This window comes from Oryzias melastigma, linkage group LG5 (genome assembly GCF_002922805.2).
Source record: "Oryzias melastigma strain HK-1 linkage group LG5, ASM292280v2, whole genome shotgun sequence".
NCBI classification, from domain to species: domain Eukaryota; kingdom Metazoa; phylum Chordata; class Actinopteri; order Beloniformes; family Adrianichthyidae; genus Oryzias; species Oryzias melastigma.
In genome coordinates this window covers 19701449-19713729 of record NC_050516.1, presented here as the reverse complement: position 1 = coordinate 19713729, position 12281 = coordinate 19701449, and the positions used below count along the sequence as shown (strand labels likewise).

Sequence of the window (12281 nt, the reverse complement as noted above, 5' to 3'; positions counted from 1 at the left end):
AAAGAAATCATCATCCCTTATGAAACAATAATATATTTTTCAACAAATTTTCACAGTATTAAAAATATATCCCATATGTGGGAGTAATATATGTTTAGCATATTAAAATACTGCAGTTATTGCTGTTTCCGTGTATGGTAATGTATATACAATATAAAGTATTTCCTGCATATTTGTGTTTCTTTATTCGTGGTTTCACAAATCGCAATTTTTTTCTGTCACACGACTCTTCTGGTTTGTCACTAAACTCAGACAACTCAAGACGCTTGAGGGGGAGAGACGGAAGGTTACTCCATGTTTGCGGATTCTGCGAATTTGCGGATGTCTGCGGCCCCCTAACCCCGTGAACAAGGGGGATTACTGTAATGTGAGTGATGCAGAAATGTCCTGTAATATATTGACTGATAGACTATATGTATATAATATCCCACAATATTATAAAACATAAGTAATATATTTAACATCCATTATAAACATATTTTTATTTATTATACATATACCTTAATAAAAAAACATAATATATCCAGACTAACATGACGTAACAAATACATAGTTATAGCTATGACTCAACAAAAATGTTCTCTTTTTTTAGGTTATGTAAATAATCATTTAGTATTGCAGTTGACATTTAAGTATAAATTATTACAAAGCCATATCTTGTCTATTTGTCTCTTTATAATAAGAGATGTGAAATCTGATTTGCAGTTCTTGCCTAAAAAACTATTTCAATAAAGCATTTATGAAACAAAGTTTGTTTACACACCAATTGATTTTAAATATATATGAATCATTAAAAAACAAATAAATTGACTATCCATGTATTGCAATGAATTTTAAGATAACGGAGAAAGTTGCTGATTATTTAAATATATATATTTCTTTTACATATATATATATGATATATTTTCCAGTATATTGCAATGTATTTTTCTTTCGTAAGGGTTATCTCTTATGTTCATGAGTTATGTAAAGTGAGAAAAATGTTGTCTTTAAAATAACATGGTGCCACTCTGGTTTGAAAACCCACAAATATTGACAGAGGATTGATCAAATATGGCAAACATAAACAGATTTTTCCAAACTGGTCTAAGTCTAAAATATACACAGTCAGGAATGGAAGATCAGCTCGAGGGAAATAACCATTAACTGGCTAAAAGGAGGTTGCAACAAAGCAGATGGCGAGCACCTCTGGGAGACAAGAAGGTGGTAAAGCTTCAAGCAGAAACCAGCTGCAAAATGAATCAGTTCTCACACTGAAGGAGCTCACATAAGAGACTGTCAACTGCTAAGGATATCTGCCATCCTCTTCACAGTTTGCCGCATGATTAAGTTCCTGCCGTACAGACTGCACTGAATGAGATTGACGCTGATAGCATTCACTTCAAACGGCGTTATATAATTGCAGTTTTTGTGTTTTTTTTTTAACCCTAAGCACGTATTCTCAGTAATGAGTCACGGTACCAAAAGATACAGGAGAAGTGCAAACATTAGCAAACATAAAAGAGAGTATATGTTTTGAAGAGAGTTATCAGAATACAGTCTTAAATGCCTTTTGAAAAACTCGTGCACTAGGTAAACCTGCTGCTATTTTGCAAAAACAAGTTGCAGCTTAAATCTGGAGCTGCTACTCGTACACACAACTGAGTTTAACCAAAGTGCTGCACAGGTTAAAAAAACGTATAGTGAAAGAATCGACCAACCTAAGTAACTGACTTTTGGGCTGTGGGACAGCTAGAGAGGCACAAAGGCACTCAATGTTAGATGATGACAACAAGCGTATTATTGTTTCATAAAGATTTGACAAAAACGGCTGTCCAGTCACCAAAACTAAAATTGTCTCCAGACGGCAGACATCCATATCAAGCGCCACCAGCCGCCTGCTATCACGGGGGTAGATAAAAAAGCAGGCCCTTCTGCACACCTGATGGCCACCTGCCTGACTGCCACCGTCTACATTCATGATGACACCAACTTTTTTTTGTTAAATGAGCGGCGGTATCTTATAGATTCTGCTGATGCCTCCTCAACATGTGGTGATAGGTAGATGTTTTCAAGACCGTAGTATAAACAGGACTGATCAAAACTGGTATGTTTTCTGAAGACAATGCCCAGGATCAAGAATCCCAAAAGATATTGAGGATAGGAGTTGCACTAGAAAGTCCACAAGTTGGAAACGTCAAGTTAAACCTAAATTCAGGGTGCCACCGTTAAAGGTGGCGATCCTTTTTGACCATTAAATCTAGCTTTCCAGTTAGCAATAAAGCCTAGAACTCATTGAGCATCTTTAACTTGGGTCACTGCCACAATATTTATGTGTACCACAGGAGAGAACAAAAGAAATGCATTCAAAAAAAAAAAAAAAAAATTCTCTTCACTTCACTAGCTTTGACTATTGCTGACTTGAAAAGGAAATCCCTTACAGAACCTCCTGCTGAGCAAAACAAAAAGTATAATCTGCGTTGTAGGTGAAGTGTGTCAACTTTATGAGCGCATCTACAAGGCAAATGAATAATGCACACATCTGACATGGCTTGTCTATGATCATGAATTATCTTTTCCCAAGATGCTTGTCGAAGCAGCTCCCACTTCTCAGAACTACTGTAAAATATTCTTGAGCTGCAGCTCCAGGTCAAAGTGTTAGCATTACATAAGGCTGCAGTAAAATTTTAATCAAGTTACTCTGAACCACATCTGTTTGCAACTGTGCTGAGGAACCACTTTGCTGTAAACCTGCAAACTACTCTTGGGTAGGTCCCTTTGCTGACTTTAAGAAAGTTTTTGAGCAAGAAAACGTGATGGCTTTAGGTTTTTATCAGTTTTGACAGATTTATAAGCCAAGTGTGCAGTTGTTGTGGTGCTGCCATTTGTCTACATTGTGGTCCGTACCAGTGCATGCAACTCACGTGGATGTCTGCTTGCCTGCTCGCCTGGTTGCCTTCATCAGTATGCTGACTTCACACTTGTGTATATGCACCACCTCCATTAAAAGTCGTCATTTTTAACTGCAGTGTTGCCTCCTCGCGTTAGAAGGGGTGTTCAATGGCGTCCCGCTCGCACAGAGGACGTTATGAGAGGGCTGTAAAGTCAAAATCTCCATAGCTAGAAGGAGCAGCTATTGCATTTGGTTGACCTCTGGATCCATAGAAGGCCATAACTCAAGACTCCAACGAAATGATCACTCACCACTCTCCATTAAAGGCTTACTGTTTAATCTATGTAATCAAGCAGCCCACTCTACAGGCAGGTCAGAAACTCGCACTTTTGATGGAAATGTTCACATTGAATCCTATTGAGTTGAACTGAAATCGAATGGTTATTTCCCAGAACATTTAAATTTTCATTTATGTGACTCAGAAGTGATCCTCATGTTCACTTTAATGCATTTACCAGCTAGAGCTGCTTAACATACCTCCATAAATCTAAGTACTAAAGGCCGGAAGCTAAGAAATCTACAATAAATATTAATAGAAGAAGAAACTGAACATAATATTATACGATATCCTAATATACTTGCATTTATTTATAAATGAGAAACAACATCACAAACATGACAAAGGATTTGCTTAAAGTGGAATCAAGAGAGGTTAACTTGAGTGAGCACAGATCCAAGCATTTCGATTTTTTTATTTTAGAAGACAATTAAAGATAACCCGCATGTTACATTTCTGCATGTTTGATTAATGTCTTCAGTATTAGTTAACTTAGCATAAAACAAATGGTACATAACAAATGGAACTTGCCTAGAAAAAATACAAAAAAAGATGAGAGTATTCTTAATGTGTTAGTTGTGTCAGACTGTGTTTACTGTTAAAGCCTGAGGCCACAACAAGGAGGATGTATCCCAAGAGGTTTTAAGAGTCTGGAGTCACTGCACTTAGCAAATAATACAAACTGTAGGCTGTTTGTGCAGAAAACTGACACATGTAAATATAAATATGAAAAAAAAAAAAAAAATCAGGTCATTGCATTTTATGTTGCTGTGAATTTGGTTACGTTTCGTGTTTTGTTTTCTATTTTTATACATTTAGGTCTAGAGATTAAGCTTTTGCATTATAGCGTTTTCAAAGAAGCTTTTTTCTTTTTTTGCCTCTAAGTTATGATCCACTTGAAAGCAACACACGTGTTTGCGAGAGTGTACATGCGCATGTGTCTCTATCTGCAAGTCTTTGTTTACTCTCCCTACAGGCACACGTCTTTCTGGCCTCCACTTGCAGCAGCTTTGTTGAATTCACAGTGACAACACATGGATGGAAATCCAAAAACTGTTGCTAACTGTTCACAGATTGTGTTTAGAAAAATGCAACTCTGTTTCTTCTGTCAAAAATATAAAAATAACATCTGTGCAAGGCGTTTTAGGAGTCATATTAGGCTTGATTTTCAAAAGAAAGTGATTATCACATAAATAAATTAAATAATAGGAATATTTTGACCTTATAAAGTCATGAAATAACATGTGATTGGAAAAAATATGGATATGTATCTCTCAAATCAACTTTAATAATTGATCAGTTGTGAAAAAGTAGGGCTGCATGGTGACATAGTGGTTAGTACTGTCGCCTCGCAGGAAGTTTGCACGTTCTCCCCTTGTGGATATGAGGATTTCTTCCAGGCACTCTGGCTTTTGTCCCACAATCCAAAGACAAGCTTCGAAGGTTAATTGATGTTCTAAATGGTCCCTAGTTGTGAATGTGAGTGATTGTGTGGCCCTGCGACAGACTGGTGAACTGTCCAGGGTGTACCCTACCCCACAGTAGTTTGGATAGGCTTCAGCAACCCCATGACCCCAAAAGGGATTTCAGAAGATGAATAGATGGATATGTTAGAGTAAAGAGCTAAGCAGCTGGGCAAAGTGTAATCCTCCAGTGTCCCTGGAAATTGGGTCGATATTTTTGGTGGATATCAAGCAAAAACCTTTGTGGAGACACCAAATGATTTTCAACCAAAATGTTATTTATTAGTCTCTTACTGTTTACTTATATTGGATTGTTTGGTCCAAATTAGAAACTGTGTCCTTGTATAGTCTACTTAGTTTCGAAAAGGATAAATCTGAACACTTCTCTGGACCAAACAAACAAGAACAAGCTCTCGTCTTTGAAAAGAAAGGTCTGCAGTTTACTTTCAAATGAACCCTAGTGGGGTTCATCGACAGTGTGAGTGGACACCCCCTATTCAATGGAATAAAGAGGCTAGGATAAGGAAATGTTGGAACACATCTATAGCCTTTGTCACATGAATCTGCAATGGAGGGTTAACCAGTGTCTCAGCTGCATCTTGCCTACCTTACATGTTGCTTAAGTTTTTACAACGACCTTATACTCATACTATACAGTATAAAACTCAGAAGACAAGCAAATAGTCTTATTTTGTGATTTTCCTCTTTGTTTCTGATCAGTTTTGGTTTTAAGCAAACCATCTAACCATCCGATGTCTCAACCCGCTTGTTCCTGGTCAGGGTCACAAGCTTAGTGGAGTCAGTCTCAGCTACCTTTGAGTATCCTGGATGGTTTTCCAGTCCATTGCAGGACCACACAGAGACAGTCAACCACACACATGCACTCTTAATGGGAAATTTAGAATCAACAAATGAACCATTTGGACTAAGGGAGGAAGCAAAAGTGCCTGGAGAAAATTCACACATTCCCGGGGAATACACGTAGCTCCACACTGAAAACACCCAGCCAGGATTTGAATCTGGGCTTTGTCACTATGGCAAAAGTGCAAACCACTGCACCAATGATTAATTAAATTATTAATTTCTCACCAATAACTAAGTAGCCTGTATAATCTGCAAAGCAGTTTTTAGAATTACCCAACTAATTGGAACAAATCCTTCCAAAAAATTATGTTTCTATGTTATTATCTAAAAAGTTTCTGACATTAGCGCATAACTAATTCCTCTAACAAGCATTAAAAAACAATATATTTATACAAATGGTAATGTTGTCACTATGTGTTTCACTCAATTCGTAGAATGCTACTGTAAGCAAGCGTTTGTCAGGTGTGCTTATGCTTTTAAAACGGGTATCAAATCATCTGCAGGACTGCTGCCTTCTGCCAGTTGCAGCCCCTCTCTGCAGTACTTTTAGAAAGGTGAGAAGTGCGCATTTGAAATATTAAGATGGCCTCCCCACTGCTAAACCAGTAGCAGAGTTTTATAAATGTTGAGTAGCTTCTCCTTTCAGACATGGCTGTGTTTAAGCGAGATGTAGGGCCAAGAAAAATCAGATGAAAACTATTTATTCCCCCTAAAGTGTGCATTTTTGCAATGTTATTTCACCATACTACAGAAATATACTGTAAGTCATTTCCTACAGCTCACCCTAAGAGTAAAACATTTGTGAAATCATTTATCAAATGTCCATGAACGGTGCATATTCTTTCACTGTGCAACCAGATGTAAGCACAAGCTGATAGTGTGGAAGGCTAAAGGAGACAAAAATGAAATCAAGAATCCTATTAATCATTCCTGTATTGTGACAAGCACTGCCTCTTATTGCTTAGCAACCAACTCCACCAGGGAAACAGTCGGATTGATGAGATTTGAAACCGGACCTCGTCTCTAAAAATATGGGGGAGTGTTCATTGTGTGTCTGAACACTATTATTTTCCACAACTTTTCAGGAATTATTAGTTAGTGAAACATTTGCGGTGCAAACGCACAATTTAGAATAAACGTCATTTTCTTGAAGTTACGGTACCCAAACTTGTGCTGTTTTCTTACCTTAAAGAGGCGCAGAATGTTGGCCACCATGATAGAAACAGAGCTGGAAGAGGCTCCAATCACACCCACCACCCTCTCAGGTTTGGTGATGATGGGCGCTCCCCCACCAAGACATTTGACATCTGTCCCATCCTTCTCAATCAGAGCCTGCACGAAGGTGAGCGACTGCTCAAGGGCATGTGTATCCCTTGAACAGGTGTCCAGGATCCGTGCTCCCAGTGTGATGTTGGGTAGCAGGTTGTTGTCATTATTGATGCGGTCGAGGGCAAAAAGCATGGCCTCCAGTCTGTGTATGCCCTTCTCCTTCTTCAGCTCCCCACAAGGCTTGCCATCGTGGCCTCTGGCATGGACTGGGAAGAGTCCACCCAGGGAGATATCTCCGTCAATGCGGATGGAGTTCAGAGTTTGTCCAGGCCCTTTGGGTCTGGCAGCCTGAGTGGCCTTGAGGGGGCCATGGAGAAGCAGCAGCAGTAGAAGTAGTAGTAGTAGCAGAATCTGGCTGTTTCTTTGACAGCTGGTCCGGTGCGCTCTACACGCCGGGGGCTGAAACGCGATCATGGTCCAAGTGCACATCCACACAAACAAATGCGAAACAACAAAAAAAGGTATGATTTAGCGATAGCCGATGGGCTAATTGCAAAGCGCCTTGAAGCAGTTGGCACTGAAAGGGTTTCCTCTCATGTCTCCTCTCTCTTCGGCATTCAATTAATGTGGAATAATGAGAGGCTCGCCCTTTCACAGGATGCAATCCTGTTCTCATCTCTCACTCCATCCTCTGACCACTGTGGTGGGCAGCTGCCTCCGTGTCTTTGGTTATTCGCAGTCCTGCCTATGGAGATCCTTTACTCGGGGCATTACGAAGAACAAAGGTGAAAGATAAGCTTTTTTTCCCCTCTCTGTCTCACACTCCCACTCTTTGAGTCTCCTTCCTCTCCACCTCAATCAGAAGTTTTTAATCTTCTCTCTTCCCCAGGGCAGGGATTTGGTGTATTTCAGAGCCCCCAGGCCTGCTCGGGTCCACAAGCTTCACAGTGAATTCCTGAAAGATGAAAAAGAGAGGCGAATTGAGACAGTGCACAAAGAAAACAGAAAAGGGCAAAGGGATTTGAATTGGCATGAGCTCCTCAAAGGCTCTTTTTACTTAACCTTTTAACTGTAGAATAATGAAGAATGAGGGAACGGTTCTGCAGCCTAAATTATTTCTCTCCTTTATACGTTCTGTACAACATGCTTACAAATGCATCACCTTGTCAGTAGTTGCCATTGCAGCACTGCGGCATATTTTTGAGCTCAGTCAGTGTCCAGCAGCAAAGTGAGTCACACTCAAAAAATGATTGACTAAACAACAAGTTTGGCAAAGAAAAAAAATCTTTAAAAAAGCTGTTTTTTAATAGTTATAAACTTTTCAGAGGAAACTTTAAAAAAAGATGTCCAAACAAACAATTCTATGGTATGCTGACAAACAACATAGACTTCAAATACTATAAGAGACTGAACATATGTATAAATCTCAGAGTCTGAGTCTTTTTTAACTTTGAGGCTTTTGGAGGAAGAAAGTCTAAGTGCATATCAGCAGCGGTGCAGGTTGGAAAATTGTTCTTAAACCAGAGTGACACGATTAAAGATGCAAAAGAGCTTTTATGGAAAAGAATCCCTTCAAACACTCTCACTAAGAGCCATTTGTGTTGGCCCCCTTTTATGAATAAAAACCATCAAAAATGAACATAACCACTGTGCCTTTGTGACGCCTCTATTTTGTGATTTTTGCAGCTGTCATCTCAGATTTTTGAAATGAAAAGTGAGACGGGTGGATGGGACCTGAAATGCAGTAACAATACTCTCTGTTAGGTGTAATCTATGTATTTTATCAGTTACAGTAAAAGGGTTTTTCCTGTGATAGTAAATTGCTTTGAACCTCTATGAAAAAATGATAAATATATCTTAGTGCCATGAAGGATTTGTTGTTTTTTAACTCATTTTTTTCTTCACCAATTGTGAACACAATCCTTGTTGTCTTTATATTTTATTTTAACAGTATATACTTTAACACCTTTAAATGTAGTTGATATTATTGGTATTGTTGAGTTGAGGTATTTATCCAAATCACTTTTATTATTATATGCTAAAACAGAAAGTTGCTTGCAATTTTTTCCTGAAATAAAACTACATTTGTGTTACAAGTTTTAAACAACTTAGATTTAAAAACAACTTTTTGCAGTTAATAATCAATCGCAAATATGAAATTCTCAATTTTGTTTCCATATTTATAGGTTATTGTCTTGCCAGAAGCAACATTGTAAACATGTTTGGAATAAATTAGAGACACCCACAGAGAGCTCATCACAACGTTAAGGAAAGATCAGTTTCGACAACTTTTTGAAAATGTTAAAACTGTAAGCGGCACAAGAGTAAAGGCATGTGACACACAACACAACCAATGCAAATGTGTCCAGGCATTTTGGGGAGCTGAATTCTTGTGACACTTTGTCATCCACAGTCAGAAACCAACAAAAAAACAGAAAATGATTTTAACGAGTTTGTGTTCATGTTTCTAGGTTGTCATTAGTGGTTTTTCTTTGAAAGCAATTGCTCTTTATTTGTCTCAACATTTCCACTGTCAACACAAAGTCAACACTTGTGCAACTTAAGATTTATGGCTACTATAACAACACAAAATGTCCTGCATAAAGCTACCGCGATGAGAGACTAAATGCACAAACTGTAAACATCTTGTATATATTGAAGAGTAAGCTGTGGATTTAGCTGATATATTTGTCCACCTCACACTGTGCATCCATCTCATACAAATCTACAATTTGTTAAACGTCTGTTTCATTTTATTCTCTTATTTTCAAGACTTTTTCCTTATATTGTAAGTGAACCGAATTCGCTCCAACATGCTGGTCTTTACACTGACAAACTACTGCCTTTGCTTTTGGATGTAGATTTTAAAAATTGGATTAAATATGATAAAAAAAAAAGATAATCGATAGAAATTGGAGCTTGTTGTGAAATAAGGAAACGCAGGAGAAAAAGACTTGTAGACAGTATTAAAAAAACTAACATAAACAACGAGTAAAAACGAAACAAACAAAAATATGACCAATGAAACATGGAGAGATTGTTGTGCCACCATCAGCCGGCTGACACAAACATTACACGAAACAGAAACGCATTAATACAATAAAAATATAGGGCGAAAGTGAGATGAGACACAACGCATCTAATATCATCTGTGCTGCAAAAGCAAAAATATTTTTTAAGAAAAAAACAAAAAAGCTTGAAAATGCAAAAAAAGCTTTTAAAAGCAAATATTAAATACTTTAATTTGGAAATTATGAAGTTTTATTCGTAGCACTTTACATCTTGTTTGCAATTTAGAACATTTTGATCTCAAAACTATGACTTTTGCTTGCAATATGGTGGCACAAAAGTCCCTCCTTAAAAATACGCTAAATATAGATGAGATGAATAAAGTTAAATGCAGTGAAGACAAGTGGATCTGACAGTTGCTGTCAAAAAACTAAGAACTTAAATACACTGAGGATTAATTAACAGAAAAAGCAACAGCATTAATGATTAGAAACTTTAACCTGGTGTGACGGTGACAGTAAAAAAAAAGTGAAAACAGAGCGTGACTGTAAGAAGAAACCTCAAATTAAAAAGGCATCAATCCTTACACATCAGCTCATAAAAGCAATTATCACTTGAAAGTTAAACTTACACTAAGTATTCACTCAACAGAGAATTCACAGATATTTACCATTGTTTCAATAAAAGCATTCAACTTAAATAGATATGGTACTAAAAAGGTGTTTTTTTAATGGTTCAGCAAGTTAATATTCACAAAAAAAATCAAAGGGTTTTGTGTGAAGTGCCTCCAAACAACAATGAGGAGGAGTTTAACCTCAGCCGGGTGAAGCTAGTGTTACATCTGAACAAAGAACCTCAGATGTGTCCTCACATGTCGCTTCTTGCTTGGACCTGAGGCAAAAACACTTGTGGGTCCACACTTGATAAAGTGCAGAAAGTGATAAAGTAGTTCAGAAAAAGAAATCTTGATCTCCAGCAGCTCAGGGAGAGTGGAGGATGCTCACAGGAAACTGAGCTGCTTGTCACCGCTGTTTTTCAGTGGTAGCGGGGAATTGGCTTCAGAACTACACTTTCAAAAATTGTCACGACTTGTGCATTTTGCACAGGTTCCCTTTTCTTTAAAAAAAGGGTGGTAGGAATGCAAAAATGTTATCATATTGTAAGAAGTAACGATTAATTCTAACAATTTGATTTATATCATAATGTGTAGTCGAGATCGGTTGATTTTGAACTACTGAATTCGACCAGCCCAAAAATTGATCCAAGACAACTTTAGCAAAAAATGGAACCATAAAAAACTGGTACTGAACAGTGCAGGTGACGTTTTGTAGATTCCTTGTATTTCTTGCTATATAATTAAGTGTAATTTAAATACAGTACGTGTATAAACAAACAAGTAAGAAAGAATTAATGTCAAATCATTGTAGTTCTATAAAAGTCACTCAACTGCTGTTTTTACAAAAGAAAAAAATACAAATAGAACAGATACAATTAAACCACACTGTACAGTCACACGTGTTTTTTTTTTCAAAATTCAAAGTGTTTTGATACATTGGACTGTATTGATGGCTTGATCATTTTTTGCCATCACATTTGTGTTGTCCGCTGTGATGCCCTTGTTTTTTTTCTTCTATGTTATAATAAAAGTAAACCTACTGTGCCTGAATCCAAATGGCATTTTCCATGATTAATTACAATTATTACATTATTTTATTTTGGAATGGTTTTACAATGGTAAAAATCAAGTTGCAACAACTTCCCTCAAACATATTTATCTTCTTGAATTGTAGAAATATAAATCAAATAAGTGGATTAATCATTACAGAGTGACTCAGGAATAATTATAATGATAATTTAAAACATATGAATAATTTGCAGTTTTAAAGTTATGTTGTGGGTTTTTTTTTAGTTAATAGAACAATTTGGACAAATGTTTTTTTTTCTCATGTTTGGGTGCAGAATACTCCCTCCCTACATTAATCAGTAATTAACTAGTAAGTAAAAGTAAAGCATTTGACTGAACTCTGTTAGTCTTTTATTATTGAAGATATTTTACCTTTTCCCTTAAAAGCTTTCTCAATTTTGCATTGAGATGAAAGGTCTTTCATGATAAAAGATGAAACCAAGTAATGTTGACTGCTTTTTTATCCAATATTTTAACAGAATTAACCTAAATGACTGAGAATCTTCACAGTTTTTACCCAGTATTGTACCTCCAGCATCTGGATTTCTTTTTTAACAAAGTTATTTATTTACCAAACAACTGCATTGATGTTTGGACTGATTTGATTTAATGTTATTTCACAAAAAAATCTAACTTTATACATAAGAGCTTCTTAGGTTTGGTTGGAGTTTTTATTTAAAACACCCTTATTGGGGCTTTTTTTTTTGCCAGAGAATTAAAAAAAAACCTGTATGAAGTTCCATAGAATTTCAATGATGTATTTCTTTTTTTTTTTTTTTTTTT

The 12281-nt window shown here is 36.8% G+C and overlaps 1 protein-coding gene across 2 annotated transcripts in view; it reads right to left on the bottom strand.

Moving 5' to 3' along the window:
- Nucleotides 1–12281, bottom strand: part of LOC112145406 (metabotropic glutamate receptor 4) — a 186692-nt gene that overhangs the window by 141728 nt on the left and 32683 nt on the right. For both annotated transcript variants that reach the window (XM_024270600.2, XM_024270601.2), the window contains exon 2: nucleotides 6722–7760. In XM_024270600.2, coding sequence (XP_024126368.1) covers nucleotides 6722–7294 — 573 coding nt within the window. In that variant the 5' untranslated portion in view covers nucleotides 7295–7760. The remainder of the gene's footprint in view (nucleotides 1–6721; nucleotides 7761–12281) is intronic.